Here is a 24,995-nt window from a genome sequence, read left to right on the forward strand (position 1 = left end):
TGCATTATTCTCTTAGCCAGGAGTGTGAAGATATGACAACACAATCACACACAGGGTTGAATCCCTAAGTGCTTTGCAGCATTAAGCTGCACCTTGCCTCCTGATGTTTTATATAGACCAGTGAGCAACTAGGAACAAGAATCCTGGCTGATTTTAATTGTCACTGGCTTGAGAAATGAAGGCCAAGTATAGCATCAACACCACAGCAGAGATCAGCTAAATCTGATCTGTTGGGCTGTTACCACATTGACTTTGCATTTCCTCACGGAGCCATTTGAACTAAATCCCCTCAGCAGCTACTGTATAAGGGACAACCTGGTTCTTTACAATGGGGACAATACTTCTGAAATTAAGTTGGCTGTGTCTTTAAAAATGAACCTCACGCCATGAAGTACAATAAAAATGTTGTTAATTGCCATGCACTGTCTAAAATTTAAAACATATACACTTTATTTAAAAATAGGAAATGTACAGATTTTTAATTTAAAACCAAAAACCAACATCACTTGACCAACTGCCACAAGTCATAATCATCTAGCTGGCATTCACAAAACATACAAATCAACTAAAAGTAACAAAATATGAAGGCGGCCATGTCCTTCTGGCATGCAGTTTTCAATAGCAGTATGCCCATTACATAACAATCTGATCTGTTGCAGGCTCTGAACTGGATGCCTGATATTAGAACAGGAAAATCCCTTGACAGCAGATAACTCAAGAGGCCACTGACTTGCACATCATTGTATCCATTGGCAATACTTCACTTTAAAAAGGAACACTTCACATTCCCATCACAGAAACTGAAGGAAGTTGTATAATTTCTTTAAAAAATCAGTCTAGGTTGCAAGTTTGACCTCTGATCTGCACTGAGTCAGCTACTCTTGGGTGATATGGTAAGGCCACTTATAGTTGTATTTAATATCCCTGAGCTAGGGATTGGAATATCTCCTAGAATTGCTCATTTAGATCACTGTCAGATAAATCCTGTTTTTGATATATCACAGTACTTTTTTTGCACTGTGGGTTTTCAATGCCCTGGTTCAAGATGTCATGGACACCATACTTTAGGAAACATGACCAAATACCTGTCAATTCTGTGGCTAAATAACGTCATAGAGTTCCACAGCTACTACATAACAGCTTCTTGATTTGAAATTCTCTTCTCTAGTTTCACTAATCGATGAGTACTCACATTTCCAACTTTGTTTCCTAGCTAGTGATCTCCCTCTGAATGTTGTTGCTGGAAAGGATAACAATTGTGCAATTGTATTTGAGGCACAAAAAAGGAACCTTTCCAAAAGGGTAGGCATGGCAATGAGTCACATCTTGTGACTACAGTTAGGAAAGATGACTCCCTGTTGGAAAAATACTGACTGACCCATAACCTTACACCCAACAGTAATGGGACACTTCTACATTGCTATGCTCATCTACCTTGTTAACATATTCAGCCAATAATCAAAAAAGAAATGTGTTTTTCTGAAAACAAGCATATAGTGGAGAAAAAAACTGCTTCAATTTCTCCTAGTCTTTCCAACCCCAAACTCAGGCTAACTTCTTAAAGAGATAGAAAATGCAGACAGCTTCAACTTTACGCATTTATTGAAGTACAAACTTGGTTCTTGAGAGAAAGAGATAGGCTGGGGTACCAGGATGAAAAGCACTGCTGTGAGCATCTATACATCATATTGCTAAACACATATGTAGTTGTGAAAAAAGACTTCCAAAATTGGTAGTACCACAAGAAAACTAATTAACTCAGGTAGATTGTAACCCCCAAACTGGAATTTTCCTTTTAAAAAGTACAACCAATATATGCATCAACAGGACATATGATAATCTGTCATAGACTTAACTCACTTCATTCTCTCGTAGAAACACAGACCATCAAAATAATCTTTTAAGATTTGCATATTCAGCTAATTTGTAGATTTTGCCAAGATAGACTTTAACTAGCTCCAGAGAAATGTGAAAGAGAACAACATTCACCTAGGTCTCTCAATTAAACAAAATTCAGATTCTGGCACAATACTTTACCCACCTCTGATAGATGTGAATAAGCTGACAGTGATCTAAACAAGATGATCAAGTTTTAAAAAAAAAAAATCAGTATTGGTAAGTCACTGGTGCTGGATTTTCAAAAAAATTTTCACAAAAAAATAGATGGAATTGTGGATTCCTAAAGTGTTTCTGAAAATCCTAGAATCTCTTTAAAGAGCAGAATTTGACCATAAAAACAATGTCACTGCTTTGTGAAGCAGGAAGAAAGCCTAATGATTTGAAAAACATGGTAAAACCCATCATTCTTAATTCTGTATCAGGGCAGCTGCTGTGAAGCTGAAAGTAGATGCAGCAACCGCAAATAAATTTAACAAAAACACATTTTCAGCAAGTACAAATATCCACAACACAATGGCAACAATGCATGTTAATGGAATGCATTTAGCACATCACAGTCCAGTTCAGTACTTGCGAAGATCTCACATCAAACAAAGTTGAAGCCCATGACATACACATTCATCATGTATTTACTGAGACATCATTCAGGCTGTACACTTACTCTCAGAGAGACCCAGTTGCAAACTGAAACAAGTTATAAATTATTGACCAAGAAGCCATTTCAACCACCAGTCATTATGTGCTACTGGAAGTATTGAGAGTTAATTTAACAAATGTAACATCTTAGGGAGGGTGGGGAAATTAAAATATCTAAAAACAGCTCCAACTGCTCTAGGTTTATACATGTGATATTTCATTGTGTATTTTGAGTATCTTCTGGTATATGTCAGTGTGCTACAAGATCTATATTTCCAATTCAGTAACATGCTGTTGGAACAACAAAAATCTGTTCACCTGTTGCATTAAATTACTAGGCTTTCATTCAGTAGAAAGAGGTTTATTAACAGTTTCATATTCGGAGTGGTTGTTGGAGAAGCAGGAAAGTAAAATCCTTAAAACCAATGATTTGGAAAAGCCCAGGGATCTGTAACAATGCAAGGAACAGTAAACTATTTTTCTTTAATGCTATCTTTTGGAGCCAAAGAGAAAAATACAGAACTTAAGGTGAGGGAGTGTGTGCTTATGATGCAAAAAATATTGTTTCTGGCTTTCTACATCAAAATCTGTGCTGAAATCTATTGTGTATTCAAAGCCTTGGTGCTTTGCAACACAGGATTGTGTAATAAGTTAAAATGGTGCTGAACAGTCTTCCCTTGTTCTTCTGTTTTAATCTTTTTCCTCTGCTTTTGGAAGTAGTTTAAAGCTATAAATGAGATTAAAGTGAATATTTTAAACCCTTAAGTAGATAGTGTCACTATGTTTTTTCCCCCACAACTTATGTTTGCTACTGTATTCAACAGCATCCAGTAACAGATATTGCTTCAAGTATTTTTTAAAACGGAATGTCAGTGATAACTGTTTCCTACAGATCTTTAGCACTATAACAGCTAAAGATAAAAAACACAGAAAAAACAACAGACATATGGTTTAAGAAAGGTGAAGGAGTAACATTCTGCTTTTTATTTCCACGGTTTGTTTTGGATGCTGCCAGTCTGGGATCGGGCACTAAAGGAGCCACCTACAGAGCTGCTGGATGTCTTCAACTGTGCTCTGGATGATGAAAGACGACTGAGGTTGCCTAAAAGACATTAAATAAGCAAGAATTAGAACACACTCATTGGGTGGAATCATCCCAGATTTGCACTAAGTGTGGTAGCGGACGTGAAAAAAGTAGTTTCACCCAATGGCCGCAATGGCTGGTTTTTACACCGTATTGTCCCCTTGATGGCATACTCTGCCTCATTAATAATGCATTCATGAGAAGTACGCAAGATTGCTGGCAGGCGAGCTCAGATTTGTCCACTATGCTGTGACCTCAGCGCTTCCTCACTCCGGGCGCCATATTTAAAGCACACCGGAGCACTAACTACTTCATGTCCCCAGGACAGCACTGCTTCAGGCGACAGGTGGCCCTGAAAGCAAAGAAAACAGCAGCCCCCAAATTTAGTGACGCCTCTCTGGGGTGCCTGCTGGATCCATTGGAAGGCCTCCGCGATGTCCTCTACCGCCACTCTGGCCGCAGGAGGTCCACCAGAGTCATTAATCAGGCCTGCGAGGTGGTGGCAGCAGCGGTCAGCACCCCACCAGAACACAGAGGTGGTCAGCAATCCAGTGCAGGAAGATGAATGATCTCATCCGCTCTACCAGGGTAAGTCAACCACCTCATCATTCTCAACTCACACTCATAAACCCATTGCACATCTACAGGGATCTCACACCTCAAGGGACAACAGCTCTCACACACACCCTCACTTCTCCCTCAGGTTCATATCCTCTAGAGCTCGCCTCCTCATCCCATCATGGCACCACTCACCACACGAACATTCCACACAGTGCCATGTATTCTGCTCACACACCATTTAATCTGTTTCCCTACAAGGTAACTGGTTCACATCAGCAGGGAGGGGTTCCAGATTGGGGGTGGTGTGACCCACATTAGGTCCCTCACTCACTTTGAGGAGCATGCCATCACGCTAACTGGTGAGGATGTGGATAGTGCCTGTGGCAATGGTGAGATTGGTGGAGAACATTCATGTGAGGATCTTGCACCAGATCATCCCCTCTCAATGCAACCGAGTGCTCTCTCTCCTGCTTTTTTCTCTGCTGCCATGCACTAATTCTCTCTACTCTGGTTCACTGGGAGCTTTGCCAAGTGACCGATACCCTCAGCCAGCGAGTCCCTCAGCTCCATCCAGGTCCTCACCTCTATCGAAAAGGACACCTCCTGCATTGAAGAACTGGAAATAAGCAGCCTAGAAGACCCATCACAGCACTTACCCGTACCCTCCACCAGCGCAGAGGCACACACCTCGGTGGCACCTAGATCTAGAGCAGGCTCGGGTTCACTATCTCGTGGTCACCGCATGTTAGAAGCAGGAGGAGGCAGGTTCAGCCAAGCCCCCGGGCACTCTGAGGACTGCTGGGGAAAGAGGCATCTGTGAGATCTGAGTCAGATGACGAGCCTCTGGATTCGGCCTTCTAACTCATTGTGGAGAGTCAGGAGAAGACCTGGGAACATCATGCAGAGCCATGGGAAGCCCTCAAAAGAGTGGCATACGAGTTGGAGGAGTGTGTCTGCCTGCTCACTGATGAAGTAGTGCCCACAAGTGTGAAGTCTCCATGGGAAGGATGGCAGATGCCATGGAGACCCTGGTCCAGCAGAATGCAGTGATCTGCACAGACCTGCAACCCATCACAGTTGCCATGGGTGAGATCCTGCAGTGGCAACACGAGGGGGGAATTGGGGCACCTCGACATCCCTCCAGGTGCTCCTTCCCCTCAAGAAGTCAGGTTGGGGCCTATGGGCACCCGAAGGGAGGAGGAGCAGCAGCTGGACATCCCTGGTCATCCGCTCAGGAATCTCAGACGCCATCCGCTCTCTCCGAGTTCCCTTTGCCTGTGACCCCTTCAACCTCATCCTCTATCATGGCAGAGAGAGCGGCTGGCCCAGAGGAGGGCAGCTAAAGAAAGCCATGGCCCTTAAGACCTCGTCACTCCAGAGGATGCACACTGAAGCCATCAGAGGCAACAGAGTCAACCGTTGCACAGGCTGTCTCCCCCACTGTGCTGCAGATGTCAGAGCAGCACATAGAAGAAGTGGTAGGCCTAGAAAAGTTTAAGAAATTCTGATCACAAGTGGTTGCATGGGTGAACACATTTTGTCACTTTTAATCTGAAAATATATTCAGTGAAAGTGATTAATGTGTAGTGTTATCTTTCAGCCTCATTAGTCCTCCCACTGCATCCCACCCATCCCCCCCCCACCCCACCCGGACTTCCTCCCCCCCACCCCACCGTGGAACACCCTGCCTCCTCCGAGCTCCTTCCTCTCCCCCAGAACACCTTGCCCCCTCCGAGCTCACTCCTCCCCTGGAGCACCTTGTCCCTTCCAAGCTCCCTCCTGCCCCTGGAACACCTTGCCCCCTCTGAGTTCTCTCCTTTGCACCTTCCTCCCTCCTTGCACCTAATGCCCCACTTGCTGCATTCTCCCTCATTTTCCCCTCCTCCCCTGCATCCCCCGCAACCTCACCCCCCGACATCTTTGTCCCCCACCTCCAACCTCAGCACCACCCCCCCGCCACCAAAACCTCAGATCTTCCCCACCACCAACAGCAACCCCCGGTACACCTTTCCCTCCCAGCCACACTAGACCTTCCTCTCCCACCCACCCCCTCGCCGATCATCCGTAGCAGCCCATGGCCAAAGCTGTTATGTTCCGGAGCAGACCCGAAGCATCAATGGGGACCTCCCACCTTCTGTGAGCTGCTTCGTGGTGGAGCCATGCCCATGAGAATCCACACAGCATATGTGATGCACGTGTTCCTCCAGGGTCTGGTAGCTGTAGGGCTCCAGCATAATCTTCTTCTTGGATTTCCACAATCTGAGCAAGGCCCTACCTGACTTCTGCACGTCACACTTGTCCAGACGTGTTCCGGGTCGGTGTGTTTTCCCGCCAATATAACGGTAAATCGGGCGTGGGAGGATAATTCTGGTCAGGCCTCAGTTTGCATCCCATTATCGTGATGAAAATAGTGTTCAAGCCAGTCTCCAGCGGGATTCATCTTCTGTCATGGCAGACACCATCAGACGATCTTGCTGTGCTTTCTCGCCGGCGTGAAACCGATTTCTGCCTCTACTGTCGAATTGTAGCCCCCCTGCCCGCCATGATGCCTGCTGCCAACAGGAGCGGACGATTCTGCCCATTGCTTAGAAAATGGTATGAAGTTGAAGTTGAAGACATTATTGGAATGGAGAGCACGGAACCGAATATAACAAGCAAAGCCAAACAGTGTAGCAACAATTGGAAAGAATGTTAAAATAGCTGGGAAGCCATCTCTAATTGCTTATCAGGTAAACACATACACCAGTATAATACTACACAGTAGGGAAAGATGCGATAGAGTATGGATAAAATTATATTAAAAGACAGGAATTTCTTCAATTTGAAAACTGCAAACTGGGGAGTACAAAGCAATAGGAAAGGCCAAAAGGTGTGTATGCCCTGTATTCATGCCTGCTTTATAACTCACTCTCAAGCATTGAAGCTTGAAGATAGTTAATGAGAACACCTCAACAGTAAATGGTCAAAGCCTTCGATCATCAGACCAGGGTCCAAAAATTCAATGATGGCTTAAAAAGGGGTTTTACAAGTTCAGACAAAGGGAGGGAATTCCAGAGCTTAGGGCCTTGGCAGCTGAAGGCTCAGCCACCGATAGCAGAGCAAGCAAAATGTTCAAGAGGGCAGAATTAGGGGAGCACAGATATTTCAAAGGGCTGTGGAAGTGGAGGGAGATTATAGAGTGAGGGAAGGGTGAGGTCATGGAAGGATTTGAAAACAAGGATGAGAATTTTTAAATTGATGTTTAAGCAGGCGCCAATGTAAGATAGCAATCATAGGGGTGATGAACGAACTGGACTTGGCATAAGTTAGAACAAGGACAACAGAGTTTTGAATGAGCTCAACCTTATGGAGAGTAGAATGTGGAAAGCCAACCAGGAGTGTGTTAGAATAGTCAAGTTTAGAGGTGATAAAAGGCATGGATGAGGGTTTAAACAGATGAGCTAATGCAGTTATGGAGGTGGACTAGGTGGTCTCAGTAATGGTATGGGATATGTGAGCAGAAACTAATCTTGGGGTCAAATATAAGACCAATGTTGCGAACGTATGGTTGAGTCTCAATTGCCAGGGAGAGGGATGGAGATGATGGTTAGGGAGCAGAGTTGGTAGTGGAGACCAAAGGCAAATGCTTTGGTCTTCCCTTTATTTAAGTGGAGGAAATTTCAGCTCATCCAGTGTCAGACAAGCAGTCTAATAATTTAGAGACAGTGGAGGAGTAGAAAGAGGTGGGGCTGGGAGTCATTGGGTTACATGTGATAACTGATGCTGTGTTTTTGGATGGTATCGATAAGGGGCAGCATGCAGATAAGATGCAGGCAGTGGCCAAAGAAAGGTCCTGGGGGGGGACACTAGAAAGGACAGTGCAGAAGCGGGAAGAAAAGCCATTTTATGTGATTCTCTAGCTATGATTAAATAGATAAAGAATACAGATTGTTGAAGATTGAATGGATTATTTTTAACTAATATTTTATGTACAAATTCCCTCTGTAGGGTGGGCAGTGTGAGATCCTCTTTAACCCTAGAGGCTGCACTGTATACCTCACCTATCAGCGTTTCATATTTTTAAAATCAGCTATTTTACACAAGCTTGACTGGAAAGATTTTTGGTCTATTTAATCTCACCCTTTCAAGAAAGCAGCCCTATTATAGCTTCAACATCCTCCTGAATGGGCTTAGGTTTAACATCTCACACAAAGGATATTTACCGTCAATAAAACAGGACTGAGCCCCTCAGTTATACTCATGTGTCAGCTTAGTTTTTGTGCTCAAACACAATCTCCTGACCCAAAAGTTATAGTACTTCAAGCGGAGGCAAGCTTAAACATCTTTTAAATAATGTTCGTCGAAAGTGGCCTTTCACCACTATGCTCATTTTATATTGTTTCCTTACTGGGTGAGTTTGATGGTAGTAGAATCTCGTCCAAGTAATGCTGGATCTTGTTCAAATCATCTTTAGTGAACCGGAGCTTATCCTCTGCAGAATGTGGTGGTTCCTGGGGTGTTGACCGTCTTCCGCGAGATGTCAGGAGAACTGGAGGTTGGCATGACAGTGGAATTGAACCAGTGGTTATTCCTTCTGGGAACATCTGGGCAACTACTTTCAGCCCTAATAAGACATTAATATTATTATGGTTCAGGTTTACATCAGCATTATTTATAAACAGAGTTTCACATGGTACCTTGAACCATTTTCAAAATGATATAGATTATTTTAAGTATTTTATTTTAAAATAGCATTTTTGACAAGATTTTTGTGAATCCTCTAGTTTAATTATGAAAACGATAATTTATTATTTTCTCTCCAATTTGTCATCTTTCCTTGAGTAAGTTGTCCAGACTTTATGCTCAATTTTGGGATGATTATCCGGAAACCAGGAAGTCCTGCCCCTGGTAGGATGTCTACTTTGTGCTCTGACAATTTCTAGTGGGTGGGACCAGCAGCAGGGGAAATGCCCATTTCATGAAGGTGCTGCATTTAAAGACTAGTTTGGGCAAGTTGACCTGCATGTGGTTTTCCACTGTTCTGACAAGGAGGACATTAAATATTAATAACACTCACTTGACTAGATGGCAGTGGATGTCTTCCCCCTAGTGTTTTTACTGAAAACAGCATTTTAAAAAGTCTTAAATAAAAACAGAAAATGCTGGAAAAACTCAGCAGGTCTGGCAGCACCAGTAGTGAGAGAAACAGAGTTAATGTTTCAAGTCCATATGACCCTTCTTCAGAGCTGCAAAGAAAGGTCATACGGAGTAGAAACGTTAACTCTCGTTTCTCTCTCTCTACAGATGCTGCCAGACCTGCTGAGTTTCTCCAGCATTTTCCGTTTTTATTTCAGATTTCCAGCATCCACAGTATTTTGTTTTCATTTTAAAAAGTCTTGACTCCTTCACTGAGTCACAGTTGCCTCTCCTTCCCAGCAATCCCTGGTCCTGGTATCCCAAATGTTCCCAACACCCAGATGACCCGCCCTTCGCACTATGTGCTTTATATCCTAACACTCTTCACCCCACTCCCATTATATAATGTTATCGGGGGAGTGTTAGCAGGATATTTGGAGTGGGGTGGTGTGGGAAGGAATAATCAAGTCCAATCCTACCCTCACCTAGTGGCCACATAAACCCCAAAAGGTGTCTGTTGCTGGCAATTAGGATTGGCAATCTTTTCGGCTTTTCAAATAGATATTAATAACCTGGACTGGGTCTAATTTCAAATTTTGCCAATAATTCAAAACTCAGAAACATAGTAAACAATGAGGAGGATTGTAACGACAACAGGAGAGTAAGACTGGTAAAATGAGCAGGCACATGGCAGATAAAATTTAATGCAGAGAAGTGTGAAGTAATAGAGTTTGGTAACAAGAATGAGGAAAGGCAATAGGAATTAAATGATGCACTAATTTTAAAATTAGTGCAAGAACAGAGACATGTATGTACACAAATCTTTGAAGGTGGCAGGTCAAGTTGCGAAGGCAAATAAAAAAATATCATATAGGACCCTCAGCTTTATTAAGGAATAGAGTACAAAAGTGCAAAGTTATGCTAAACCTTTATAAAACACTGATTAGCTGGCATTTGTGTTCAATTCTGGGCAACGCACTAGGAAGGATCTCAAAGCCTTAGAGACAACTTGAATGATATCTGGAATGAGGGTCTTCAGTTATGTGAAGAGACTGGAGAAACCTGGAGTGGTTGTTCTTGGAGCAAAGAAGGCTAAGAGGAGATTTGATAGGAGTGTTCAAAATCATAACGGTTTTGATTTGGTAATTAAGGAGAAACTGCATATGTGGTAGATGGGTCAGTTAACAGTGGGCACAGATTTAAGGTGATTGGCAAAAGAGCCACGAGGAAACAATTTTTCAAAAACACAGCAAGCTGTGGTCTGGAATTCAATGCCTGAAAGGGTGGTAGAAGCAGAACAATAGGAAACATTCAAAAGGCAACTGGATAAATATTTAAAAGGAAAGAAATTCCATGGAGAAAGAGGTGAGCAGGATTAATTGGATAGCTCTATCAAAGAGGCACAACAGGCTGAATGGCCTCCTTTTGTGCCATACCATTCTATGATTCCTCTCCTACTCAGAGATTTTGAAGTCAAGTGTGGTGCCAGTTGAGATCAGCTAACTGAGCATAGGTGATTTAAGCCTAGCATATAGGAGGTATGATCCGTAAGTTCGCAGATGACACGAAAATAGTGTAAATAGTGAGGAGGAAAGCCTTAGATTATAGATCAACATAGATGGGCTGGTAAGATGGGCAGAGCAGTGGCAAATGGAATTTAATCCTGAGAAGTGTGAGGTGATGCATTTTGGGAGGACCAACATAGCAAGGGAATATACAACGAATGGTAGGACCCTAGGAATTTCAGAGGATCAGAGGGACCTCGGTGTACATGTCCACAGATCCCTGAAGGCAGCAGCACAGGTAGAAAAGGTGGTTAAGGCGGCATATGGGATATTTGCCTTTATTAAAAGAGGCATAGAATATAAGAGCAGAGACGTTATATTGGAGCTGTGTAAAATGCTAGTTAGGCCACAGCTGGAGTGCTGTGTGCAGTTCTGGTCACCACATTATAGGATGGACGTGATTGGGATGAGAATAGATAAGCGCTTGATGGCCGACATGGACACAATGGGCCTGTTTCTGTGCTATATAACTCTATGTTCCAGATCTGTTTGGCTCAAGGTCTCTATTGGGTTTGAGGAGCTCAAAAATATGATTTAACAAAAAAACCCTTCAAGTTGTTTTTAATAACTTTAATGTAATGCTTTACCCTGGAACATTCTTCTATACTAGAGTTCTATAAAGAAAACAGCTGTAATGTAAGTTTTGAGCATGTACTTAAAACAGAAATTTATAAGTTGTATCTCTAGTTGCAGGGTTTTCAAGGTGTCAGCCTTCAGAATGCGATCAAAGGCCACTATACACAAAAGTTTAATAGATCGCCGAGTTTGAAACAGGGTCCGTAAGTTATATATGAAATTATTTAAAACTCTTTACTTTAAAAAGTATATAAATGTGGAATCAATAACTGCAGTACAAAGCATTTTTCACTTACATCTTGAATAAGGAAATTCTGTCATAAAAAGGAACCTACACATCTGTCAGCTGTTTGGTTATCTACAGCATGTGGAAAGACTTCCAGTTTCGTTGCCTTTACGTTGAATGAGCAATGCAAATGTCTTGATTTAGTGTGTGCTTGACACAAGCTGAACTCATCACCATGCTCAGAAGTGACCAAACAAAACTACTGAGAAATCCATAGTAGGTTTTGTTTACCTGCTTTAGTATGCACACTCTCTTCCCATAGGGGCACATGCCACTAAACCTAAAGAAGAGGCAGGCTGGCAAGAACCAAGAATTCTCAAGTGTTCTTCGCAGTGACATTGCTGGTGCTTAAACAGCTAAAATCAAGTAGCTTAATAATAATGCTGAGGGAGCCAAGGTTGCCCAATGTGGTTATGCAAGTACTGATTCGGACAGAGTCAACATGGATTTACGAAAGGGAAATCATGCTTGACAAATCTACTGGAATATTTTGAGAATGTAATTAGTAGAGTTGATGAGGGGGAGCCAGTGGATGTTGTTTATTTGGACTTTCAGAAGGCTTTCGACAAAGTCACATATAAGAGATTAGCGTGTAAAATTAAAGCACATGGGATTGGGGGTAGTGTATTGAGATGGACAGAAAACTGGCTGGCAGACTGGAAACAAAGAGTAGGAATAAATGGGTCTTTTTCCGAATGGTAGGCAGTGACTAGTGGGGTACTGCAGGGATCGGTGCTGGGACCCCAACTTTTCACAATATATATTAATGAGTTAGATGAGGGAGCTAAATGTAATATCTCCAAATTTGCAGATGACACAAAGCTGGGTGGGAGGGTGAGCTGTGAGGAGGATGCAGAGATGCTTCAGGTGATTTGGACAAGCTGACTGAGTGGGCAAATGCATGTCAGATGCAATATAATGTGGATAAATGTGAGGTTATACGCACTTTGGTAGCAAAAAAACAGGAAGGCAGATTATTATCTGAATGGCTATAAATTGAGAGAGGGGAATGTGCGACAAGGCCTGGGTGTCCTCGTACACCAGTTGCTGAAGGCGATAAAGAAGGCAAATGGTATGTTGGCTTCATAGTGAGAGGATTCGAGTACAGGAGCAGGAATGTCGATGCAATTATACAGGGCCTTGGTGAGATCACACTTGGAATATTGTATGCAGTTTTGGTCTCCTTATCTGAGGAGGGATGTTCTTGCTATAGAGGGAGTGCAGCAAAGGTTTACCAGACTTGATTCCTGGGATGGCGGGACTGAAATATGAGGAGAGATTGAGTCGGTTAGGATTATATTCACTGGAATTCAGAAGAATTTGGCGGGGGGGGGGGGAGGTAGATGCAGGAAGGATGTTCCCGATGGTGGGGGAGTCTAAAACCAGGGGTCACAGTCTGAGGATACTGGGTAGACCATTTAGGACTGAGATGAGGAGAAGTTTCTTCACCCAGAGAGTGGTGAGCCTATGGAATTCGCTACAACAGAAAGCAGTTGAGGCCAAAACATTGTATGTTTTTAAGGAGTAAGATATAGCTCTTGGGGCGAAAGGGATCAAAGGATATTGGGAGAAAGCAGGAGCAGGCTATTGAGTTGGATGATCAGCCATGATCATAATGAATGGCAGAGCTGGCTCGAATGGCCTACTCCTGCTTCTATTTTCTATGTTTCTATAACTTGAAATTGAGCGGGAATTAAGGATAGGCAAATCTTAATGAAAATGCAATGTTGGCTCCCGTACAAAAGTTTTTTTTTTTACATTGCCCTGGTTTATCTGTTACTATTCATTGTGTATCCTATCCTTCTTCAAACCTGTGTAGCTCAACTGTTGGAAGTTATCACCCAGGAGGATAAAAAAGTTTGTAGTAATAAAGCACTCACCTCCTGACAGCATGAAAAGATTCTCAAAACCTCTCTCGCACAGTGTTGTGGCAGCCTGACTAGCTATCCGTTCATCTTCATCGTAAAGCAGAATGATTTTCCCAGGTGCATTTTTCTAAGTTGAGTTGTTAAGGCACCAAATATCATCATAAACTGGCAAATTGCAAGTTAGTGGCTGATTTGCAGCAAAAATGGTGCTTAGGTGAAAAAAACCAGGTCAGTGAGGAGGGAAGACATTGTGGAGGGGGGGGGGGGGGGGGGGGGGGGGGGGGGGGGGGGGGGGGGGGGGGGGGAGAGCATTGATAGCAAAGGAGCAGTTCTGAATCCAATAATCCAATCTTTCACCCCAAAACAATAAATTTGTAAAACATTGTCTAAGTTGTTAACCAATCCCACCAGCAGAATAGCAAATCCCATTGAGCGATGTCCATGATAAGCCAAAATTCCACACTGGTAAATCCGGATTAGCTGAACTTGTCCAAGCTTGTCATATGACTGTGCCAATCAGAGGGGAGTTAGACCACGTAAGAGCGTGAAATCATTGAGTGACAGGCAAGCCATCATTTGACATCGAGGTCTTCTTGTGAAAGGACATGAAAAACCTGTGAGGATGGCTAAACCTGTGAGAAAGTTAAATTTGTTGTCGATCGAAGAGAAGGTGAAGTTGATACAGCAAGTGGAAAACAGTGGTGCATATTCAGAGAAGTGCCTTTGTGCAATGTGGCCATAGGCTTGCCATCTTCACGTGACCTCTGATGTCATCCTTGGTGTACAAAGGCTTGAGAGCAGAAGCTGTTACATCCGCTACTTGAAATGTGTCAGGAGTGTGCAACTGAAATCGAGTGGATTTTGATAGCTGGAAGAGAGCCAGCAGCTAAGAAACAGCAGAGAATCATTAAAACTTCAGTCTGCAAATTTGTACAGGACATTGGTTACTGGGTTAAGTCAGTATGGCTTTGAATATTCTAGTACCTGCTCCTATGGAGATGAAGGCAGATTTGAAAATAAATTGGAAATTCTTCCAGTGTATTTGGCAAAACTATGCAATTGCCAAAAAGGTTAAACAAGAAATCTGAACAACTAAGAGTAGCAACTCTGACTCAGTGCTGGGAAAAGAATATTACAAGCAATTTGCACCCTAGACCTCACTGAGGAGCAGAAAAGCCAGTCTTAAGAAACTTTTGAGGCTTTAAGGACTCACTTTGAGCCCTCTACTAACATAATTGCTATGTGTTCAACACCAGAGTTCAGGAAGAAGAGGAGAACATTGATCAGTATGTGACTGCATTGAGATGCCTAGCTGAATCTTGAGAATTTGAGCAACTGAAGGATGATCTAATCAGAGATAGGATTGTCTTATGAATAAGAGGGCCTGCCATGAAAGCACATCTGCTGAGAGAAGAGAAACTTACCCTCAAGAAAGCTACTAACATGTTGAAGCTGTGAAGTGGTCAATCATCAGCTGCAGAGTACTGATGGAACAAGTGACGAGGCTTCCTACTCTGCTGAGAGGCAGTTCAGGCCTTCCAAGCACAAAACAATGGAAAGAGACAGCATGGGGAAAGGAACCGATTGAGGAGATGAGGAAAGAGATGCTGAAGCACATTCATGCAAGTCATCAAGGAATTGAGTCTATACTGAGGAAGCAAAGAAAAGTGCTCTACTGGTGAAATATGAGCAATGAGATCAAGGACCATATCAGTCAGTGTTGTGCTTGTATTGAAGGTCAAGCTAAAGAGCCACTCATGACGTCCCAGGCCCTCTCTTTGGAACTGACTATCTTGTCATTGCTGACTACTATTCAGGCTACTGGGAGTTAGTCAAGCTGACATCAGCGACCACCAGCGAGATCATGGAATGCCTGAAAGCATATTTCAGCATTTATGGCTTTCCTGACATTGAGATGAGCAACAATGGCCCTCAGTTCATGAGTAAGAAATTGCTTTGTAAATGATTGAGAAATTCATCACTACACATCATGTGTACAAGGCAATCCTAGTGTGGAGAAACACACCTACTGAGGGCATGGAAAGTAGTCCAGTTCAGCGACTAATGTCACACCACACCCAACTACTCTTCCAATAGCTAAAAAAACTACTGAAGCCAGAAGTAGTAACAGGAATGAGTAACAAAATCAAAGTGAAACAAGTGAAAGCCAAATTTCACTTGATAAAACGGCTAAAACCATCGCCAGAGCTGAGAATTGAACAGCTGGTCAGAGTGCAAACATTCAATGCTCTCAACAAAAGTCAGTCCACTTGGCAACTTGGGCCTGTGTAGACAAGTTGTTACCTTGATAGTACAGGGTGAAAATGGACGACCAGATACATTGTCATAACCGCAGACATCTACGTACAACTGGTGAAGCTGCTCCTTCATAGCAGAGAGCTGATGAGGAAGATTCGAGTTGCACAAGAAGCTGAATGACCAACAGTCCCAGAGTTCAACCATTCCCCAGCAAACACAATGGATCAGCAGCGATTACCATGGCAACAACACTCACCACAACAACGAACTTCCCTGGAGAGGCAACTTCACCCCAGGAACAAGCAGACACTGGACGAATGGCCAATAACAACCTGCGCGCATATTATTAGAGGACCTGAGATTCTATGTGCAATGCATGTGTAGGGACAGATGAAAGTGGGCCAGTCTAGAACGAATAGTTTTCTGTACACGTATGATGATTTTCCTTGTGGACCATGTATGTGCCTGACTTGTTATGTACGTTGTTTTTTTTTTAAAAAATGATAAGGGGGATGTTTGGAGAAATGCCTGTGTGCAATTTGGTCATAGGCATGTGACCTCTGATGTCATCCTTGGTGTAAAAAGAGAAGCCATTTCATACACCACTTGAAACAGCGTGAAGCAGAAATCGGATTATCATGAAGGAGTGGGAGATTTCACCATCAACTGTGTCAGCCATTATGAAACACAAGACAAACATCTTGGAACAGTTCAACAAGCAGGCATTCTCTCCAGCGAGGAAGAGGATGAGAACAGCTGCCTTTCCTGGCGTTGAAGAAGCTTTGCTAATGTGGTTCAAGGCAGCTCGAGCAGAAAACGTTCCCATCATTGGTCCAATTCTGCAGGAAGATGGAGTTGCCCTGGCAAGGAAGCTGGGCCACATGGAGTTCACCTACAGATGACTGGACTGATTCAAGGCAAGGCATGGCATCGTCTTCCACACAGTGTGCAGTGAGAATGTGGTTACGGCAGCAATGAAAGCTAATGGGCAAGACCATTTTGGAGCCAATCTCTTGAATAAGTATGCACCACAAGACACTTTTAACACGGATTAAACAGGACCATCTTTTGCCAGACCGCTCTTTGTTAATTGGTGAAACATGCATTGATGGAAAGCAAAGCAAGGAAAGTGTCACTGCTATAATCTGTGCCAACACGGATAGCACCAAAAAACTGTCACTTCTTGTGATGGAATATCCAGGAACCCACAGTGCTTTATGAATGTCAAGGCACTACCCATGCAGTACGAAGCTAACAAAACTGCCTGGATAACCTCCAGCATTTTTGAGGCATGGATCAGCAAAAGGAAAATTGCCTTAATTACAGACTACTGCCCTGCGCACCCCAAAATTGCTGACCCAAAGAGCGTCGAGTTGATATTCTTGCCTCCTGACACCATGGCCAAGCTCCAGCCAATGGATCGGGGGTGACTAGAAATCTGATAAGCCACAATCAATGGCATCTGATCTCTCAGATTATCAATAATAAGCAGGAGTGCAATTGAACTGTTCTAGAGACCATGTTCAAGATGAAGGAGGCATGGAAGATGGTAATGGAAGCCACAATTGCCAACTGCTTCTACCATGCTTGGTTCAAACAGCTTATGACTGCACAAAATGTCGGAGAACGAGGAGGAGCAGGGTGAGGCCAACCCAGCCTCATGAAGAGGCACTTTTCACTCGCCAGCATGGAAACTTCAGCAGAGACAACAAGGAAAATTAAGCAGAGGTGGACAATGCCAAATGCTGCACAACAGAACTGACAGGAGAGGTTGTTGTCTGGCACACTGACCTCTACCTCGCAGATGCTGAGCGTCAACTCGCAGACCCTTCCTCCTACCTCCCCCTGAACCATGACCCCACCACTGAACATCAAGCCATTGTTTCCAGGACTGTTACTGACCTCTGGAGATCTTCCTTCCACAGCTTCCAACCTCATAGTCTCCCAATCTTGGACGGCTCGCTTCGACCTCCTATCCAAAATCCACAAACAAGACTGTCCCGGCAGACCGATCGTGTCAGCCTGTTCCTGCCCCATGGAACTCATTTCTTGCTATCTTGACTCCATTCCCTCTCCGAGTCCCTTCCCACCTACATCCGCGATTCCTCTGACACCCTACATCATATCAACAATTTCCAGTTCCCTGGCCCCAACCGCCTCCTCTTCACAGAGATAAAAACAAAAAAGCTGCGGATGCTGGAAATCCAAAACAAAAACAGAATTACCTGGAAAAACTCAGCAGGTCTGGCAGCATCGGCGGAGAAGAAAAGAGTTGACGTTTCGAGTCCTCATGACCCTTCGACCGAACTGAGTGAATCCAAGAAAGGGGTGAAACATGAGCTCCTCCATCACCCCCTACTCCTCAACCCCTTCCTATGGCACCACCCCATGCCCACGCAAAAGACGTAACACCTGCCCCTTCAATTCCTCTCTCCTCACCGTCCAAGGGCCCAAACACTCCTTTCAAGTGAAGCAGCATTTCACTTGCATTTCCCCCAACTTAGTCTACTGCATTTGTTGCTCCCAATGTGGTCTCCTCTACATTGGAGAGACCAAACATAAACTGGGCAACCGCTTTGCAGAACACCTGCGGTCTGTCCGCAAGAATGACCCAAACCTCCCTGTCGCTTGCCATTTTAACACTGCACCCTGCTCTCTTGCCCACATGTCTGTCCTTGGCTTGCTGCATTGTTCCAGTGAAGCCCAGCGCAAACTGGAGGAACAACACCTCATCTTCCGACTAGGCACTTTACAGCCTTCTGGACTGAATATTGAATTCAACAACTTTAGGTCTTGAACTCCCTCCTCCATCCCCACCCCCTTTCTGTTTCTTCCCCCTTCCTTTTGTTTTTTCCAATAAATTATATGGATTTTTCTTTTCCTACCTATTTCCATTATTTTTAAATATTTTTAAATCTTTTATGCTCCCCCCACCCCCACTAGAGCTGTACCTTGAGTGCCCTACCATCCATTCTTAATTAGCACATTCGTTTAGATAATATCACCAACTTCAACACCTATGTGTTCTTTTGTTCTGTTGTCTGTGACATCTTTTGATGATCTGCTTCTATCACTGCTTGTTTGTCCCTACAACCACACCAACCCCCTCCACTTCTCTCCCCCCACCCAAACCCCGCCGACACACACCTTCGACCAGCTTATATTTCACCCCTTTCTTGGATTCACTCAGTTTGGTCAAAGGGTCATGAGGACTCGAAACGTCAACTCTTTTCTTCTCCGCCGATGCTGCCAGACCCGCCTCCTCTTCACCATGGACGTCCAATCCCACTACACCTCCATCCCCCACCGGGATGGTCTGAGGGCTCTCCGCTTCTTCCTTGAACAGAAGCCCGAACAATCCCCATCCACCACTACTCTCCTCTGTCTCACTGAACTTGTTCTCTCACTGAACAATTTCTCCTTAAACTCGTCTCACTTTCTCCAAACAAAAGATGTGGTTATGGGTACTCGCATGGGCCCATTATGCCTGTCTCTTTATGGGGTATGTGGAACATTCCTTGTTCCAGTCCTACTCCAGCCCCCTCCCACAACTCTTTCTCCGATACATCAACGACTGCTTCGTGCTGTTTTGTGCTCTCATCTGGACCTAGAAAAATTTATTAATTTTGCTTCCAATTTCCACCCCTCCGTCATTTTCACATGGTCCATCTCTGACACTTCCCTTCCTTGACCTCTGTCTCAATTTCTGGCGATAGACTGTCCACCAATATTCGTTACAAGCCTACCGACTCCCACAGCTACCTTGACTACAGCTCCTCACACCTGTAAGGACTCCATCCCAGTCTCTCAGTTCCTCCACCTCCGTTGCATCTGTTCTGATGATGCCACTTTCAAAAACAGTTCCTCTGACATGTCTTCCTTCTTCCTTAACTTATGTTTTCCACCCACAGTGGTTGACAGGGCCCTCAACCGTGTCCAACCCATCTCCTGCATATCCGCCCTCACACCTTCCTCTCCTTCCCAGAACCATGATAGGGTTCCCCTTGTCCTCGCTTATCACCCCACCAGCCTCCGCATTCAAAGGATCATCCTCTGACATTTCTGCCAACTCCAGCATGATGCCACCACCAAACACATCTTCCCTTCACACCCCCGGCGGCATTCTGCAGGGATTGTTCCCTCCAGGACATCCTGATCCACTCCTCCATCACCCTCTACACCTCAATCCCCTCCCACGGCACCTTCCCATGCAACCGCAGAAGGTGCAACACCTGCCCCTTTACTTACCCTCTCCTCACCGTCCAAGGGCCCAAACATTCCTTTCAAATGAAGCAGCATTTCACTTGCACTTCCCTCAATTTAGTCTATTGAATTCGCTGCTCCCAATGAGGCTTCCTTTACACTGGAGAGACCAAACGCAGACTGGCTGACCGCTTTGCGGAACACCTTCAGTCTGTCCGCAATCATGACCCAGACCTCCCCGTCTCTTGCCATTTCAACACTCCACCCTGTTCTCATGCCCACATGTCCGTCCTTGGTCTGTTGCAATGCTCCAGTGAAGCTCAACGCAAACTGGAGGAACAGCACCTCATCTTCCGACTAGGCACTTTACAGCCTTCCGAACTGAATAGAGTTCAACAAATTTAGATCATGAACTCTCTCCTCCATCCCCAACCCCTCTCTGATCCCCCCTTTTTCCAATAATTTATATAGATTTTAATTTTCCTACCTATTTCCATTATTTTTAAATGTATTTCCATCCATTGTTTTATCTCTACCTTTTAGCCTATTTCGATCCCTTCCTCCCACCCCACCCCCACTAGGGCTATCTGTATCTTAAACAAAAACAGAATTACCTGGAAAAACTCAGCAGGTCTGGCAGCATCGGCGGAGAAGAAAAGAGTTGACATTTCGAGTCCTCATGACCCTTCGACAGAACTAGGCGAATCCCAGGAAGGGGTGAAATATAACCTGGTTTAAGGTGGTGGGGGGGTGGGGGGAGAGAAGTGGAGGGGGGTGGTGTGGTTGTAGGCAAAAGCAGTGATAGAAGCAGATCATCAAAAGATGTCACAGACAGCAAAACAAAAGAACACATAGGTGTCGAAGTTGGTGATATTATCTAAACGAATGTGCTAATTAAGAATTGATGGTAGGGCACTCAAGGTATAGCTCTAGTAGGGGTGGGGGGAGCATAAAAGATTTAAAAATATTTTAAAATAATGGAAATAGATGGGAAAAAGAAAAATCTATATAATTTATTGGAAAAAAACAAAAAGAAGGGGGAAGAAACAGAAAGGGGGTGGGGATGGAGGGGGGAGGTCAAGACCTAAAGTTGTTGAATTCAATATTCAGTCCAGAAGGCTGTAAAGTGCCTAGTCGGAAGATGAGGTGTTGTTCCTCCAGTTTGCGTTGGGCTTCACTGGAACAATGCAGCAAGCCAAGGACAGACATGTGGGCAAGAGAGCAGGGTGGAGTGTTAAAATGGCAAGCGACCGGGAGGTTTAGGTCATTCTTGCGGACAGACCGCAGGTGTTCTGCAAAGCGGTCACCCAGTTTACGTTTGGTCTCTCCAATGTAGAGGAGACCGCATTGGGAGCAACGAATGCAGTAGACTAAGTTGGGGGAAATGCAAGTGAAATGTTGCTTCACTTGAAAGGAGTGTTTGGGCCCTTGGACGGTGAGGAGAGAGGAAGTGAAGGGGCAGGTGTTACATCTTTTGCGTGGGCATGGGGTGGTGCCATAGGTGGGGGTTGGGGAGTAGGGGGTGATGGAGGAGTGGACCAGGGTGTCCCGGAGGGAACGATCCCTACGGAATGCCGACAGTGGGGGTGAAGGGAAGATGTGTTTCGTAGTGGCATCATGCTGGAGTTGGCGGAAGTGGCAGAGGATGATCCTTTGAATGCGGAGGCTGGTGGGGTGATAAGTGAGGACAAGGGGGACCCTATTATGTTTCTGGGATGGAGGAGAAGGCGTGAGGGCGGATGCGCGGGAGATGGGCCGGACACGGTTGAGGGCCCTGTCAATGACCGTGGGTGGAAAACGTCGGTTAAGGAAGAAGGAGGACATGTCAGAGGAACTGTTTTTGAAGGTAGACGAGTTTTTTGTTTCTATCTGTATCTTGCTTGTCCTGCTTTCTACCCTTAATGTCACCTATTAGCACATTTCTTAGCTGATATCACCACTGTCAACACCTCTTTGTCCTTTTGTCTATGAAATCTTTTGGCAATCTCCACCTATCGCTGGCCCTCTATCCACCTCTACTTGTCCCACCCCCCCTTTCACCTCTTTTCTATTTTTCCTTAGTTCTGTTGAAGAGTCATACGGACTCGAAATGTTAACTGTGTTCCTCTCCGCAGATGCTGTCAGACCTGCTGAGTTTTTCCAGGTATTCTTATTTTTGTTTTGGATTTCCAGCATCCACAGTTTTTTGCTTTTACGCAGATGCAGCATGTTCTTCAACTGAGGAAGCTGATGAACCTGAAGAATCCAATGCATGCCCGCCCATTTGCCTGTCTGTTTCACCAGCTGATGGTGCAAAGGCCATACAGATGCTCCAGGATTTCACACTACAGCACAAAAACACCGTTGTTTGACTGCAATGACGACATGTTGGACTGTATCGCGCATGTCTGAGGACAGCACACTAAGCAGAAAAAGATTACGGAGTTTTTCCAGAGCAACACCTGACAATTTTCAATGCATAGCTCCAGCCTTTTACAAGGTCAGGCCCTTGTAGGGTGTGAACACATTGAATAAAGGCTTTTTCATACATTTACCGCTTTACTGTGTTTTTGTTTGGCATTTGAATCTATTGTTTTTGACATAGACTGTGTTTGTAGGGAAATCAGTTACATAAAGATGCATTCACATGGAAATGGGGCCCCCTCGGCTATCATGAAGGTCCGCTTAACACAAGTTCCTGGGCAGATCCCCTGGGATTCAACTCATCGGGATTTTACTATACAACACTAGATAATGTATGATTGCACTAGGAGAACATTGCAATGTACCTCCTCATCAATACTAATTGGAACTATTAGCTTCATTATTGCCTGAGGGTCTTCAGCTACAAGAGCACTCCAACAACAGGAATGCTCAGGGGTTTTCTAGAGAGGGAAATACATAGGGCTTATGTTGATTGGGCGGGTGCCCAACCTGATCAGGCGTAAAACAGCGTCCCAACGTCATCGCTTACTTGCACGATATTTCGGTCACCGGGCACCCGCTGACAATTAAGAGGCCTATTAAGGCCCTTAATCAATTAATTAAAAGCAATTTTTCACTACCTGTGCAACCTTATGGTTGGCGTGCAGGTGAATCAGCCTGGCGGCCTTTGGATTTTTTATGAAACCTCAACCAAGGGCGGAATGAGGTTTCCAAAAATAATTTTAAAGAAATAAAAATTTTTAGACATCATTTTTTACATGTCCCTGTTCATGTGACTGAGTCACATCTGAGGACGTTTCTCTCATTTTTAAAATCTATTTCTATTTCTACAAATCTTCAGCTCCTTGCCATCAGTGCGCGCTCCCCCACGCATGCACAGACCTCTGCACTCGCACTCCTCCCGCCCCCACCCCAGCAGCATGAAGTTCCCAGTGCGCATTTCATGCTGGCTGGCCGTTAAGGGGACAAAGCCAAATTATTTTTCTGGGCTATGAAGAGATAAACAACACGAGGGGGAAATTGTTCGCACTATAAGTTGCGACATTATGCAAGGATGGTAATTAATATGGCAACACCCTACCTTGTTGGGACTGGGGAATTATGCTCATCTAGGTAAGGGCTGAAATTTTGCAGTTTAAGTGAAATGAATCAAGACAGTCAGATTCAATATAGTTCCTAGCATTTGTTGGGCCACAGCTTAAAAACTACCCATAAATTGGCAGTGTCACTCAGAATAGCGCTAAGCATGTGAGGAATGGGATTAGATTAAAAAACATTTTCTTCACTTTGCTAAGAGCTGGACTTAAGAGCAGATTCTAATTGTCGAAGAACAATGATAACAAAACTGCAGATGCAAATGTGAAAAACTCTTCTCCCATTGTTGTTGCAGGGATTGGGGTCCGAGAAAGAAATGAAAGGGAACTTTATTCTGCATCTGGCTTATCCAACTATTAGTTCATGTTGTGTGCAAAAAGTGAAAGGGCTTTCTGTTTCTTAACATTAAGAAAACACTCACATGGAACACCAACGGTGACTGAAGGCTGGATAAAAAGGGAAAAGTGCATAAGTTAGACAGGGTAAACCTCTTTCCATTCCAGCTTCAGCTTCACAAGGGTATTCTGAAGAGTTACATTTCTGGAGGTGGGTGGTGTAGTGGGTTAGCACACTGCCCTTTAATCTGTGTAACCATCAAATCTATCTATTCTGATTAAATGAAAATTGGTTAGCTGCAAGAATTTCAAGTGAAATCAGTTCAGGCAGATTCAACTAATTCTAATTAATATAAATGCATCTTTACAATCTTATTTGATGGCCATAGGGGTGGCTAATGTGCAGAAGTTCACATTAGTGCAGTAGGTGGTCATCATCTGAAGTTAGGATTAGAGAATATAGCCTATCCTTGACTAAAGGCTGCTCGATCTTTAACAGTGATGATCCAAATGTTTCCCTAAAAGTTTAAATTTCACAATTACCACATAAACTGCCCTTATGCCAAACCACGTGTAGATAATCATCAAAAACAAGATGGGTTGAAACAACAACAAATTAATTTTGCCATGATCCCTACTGTGGGGGGGGGGGGGGGGGGGGGGGGGGGGGGTCTGGGTGGTGAGTGGCTTGAGGGGAACTTCCAGGCGGTGGTGTTCCCATGTATCTGCTGCCCTTTTCCTTCTAGATGGTACTGGTCATGGGTTTGGAACGTGTTGTCTAAGGATCCTTAGTGAGTTCCTGCAGTGCATCCTGTAGATTGTGCATCGATGGTGGAGGGAGTGAACATTTGTGGATGGGGTGCGAATCAAGTGAGTTGCTTTGTCCTGGATGGTGTCAAGCTTCTTGAGTGTTGTTGGAGCTGCACTCACCCAGGTAAGTGGAGAGTATTCCATCACACTCCTGACTTGTGCCTTGTACATGGTGGACAGGCTTTGGGGAGTCAGGTGGTGAGTTATTCACTGCAGGATTCCTAGCCTCTGACCTGCTCTTACAGCCACAGTATTTATATGTCCAGTTTAGTTTTTGGT

The 24,995-nt window shown here is 44.2% G+C and overlaps 1 protein-coding gene across 4 annotated transcripts in view; it reads right to left on the minus strand.

The window, feature by feature from the left end:
• Positions 1 to 427: 427 nt before the first annotated feature.
• cep41 (centrosomal protein 41) overlaps positions 428 to 24,995 on the minus strand; it is a 48,596-nt gene continuing 24,028 nt past the window's right edge. For 2 of the 4 annotated variants that reach the window (XM_041203547.1, XM_041203545.1), the window contains 3 exons: positions 13,603 to 13,717; positions 8,568 to 8,783; positions 428 to 3,637 (listed from right to left, as the gene is read on the minus strand). In XM_041203547.1, the coding sequence (XP_041059481.1) occupies positions 3,519 to 3,637; positions 8,568 to 8,783; positions 13,603 to 13,717 (450 nt within the window). In that variant the 3' untranslated portion in view covers positions 428 to 3,518. The remainder of the gene's footprint in view (positions 3,638 to 8,567; positions 8,784 to 13,602; positions 13,718 to 24,995) is intronic. The other 2 variants (XM_041203546.1, XM_041203548.1) reach the window with 2 other exon arrangements.

The sequence above is a fragment of the Carcharodon carcharias genome, chromosome 13, assembly GCF_017639515.1.
Source record: "Carcharodon carcharias isolate sCarCar2 chromosome 13, sCarCar2.pri, whole genome shotgun sequence".
NCBI lineage: Eukaryota > Metazoa > Chordata > Chondrichthyes > Lamniformes > Lamnidae > Carcharodon > Carcharodon carcharias.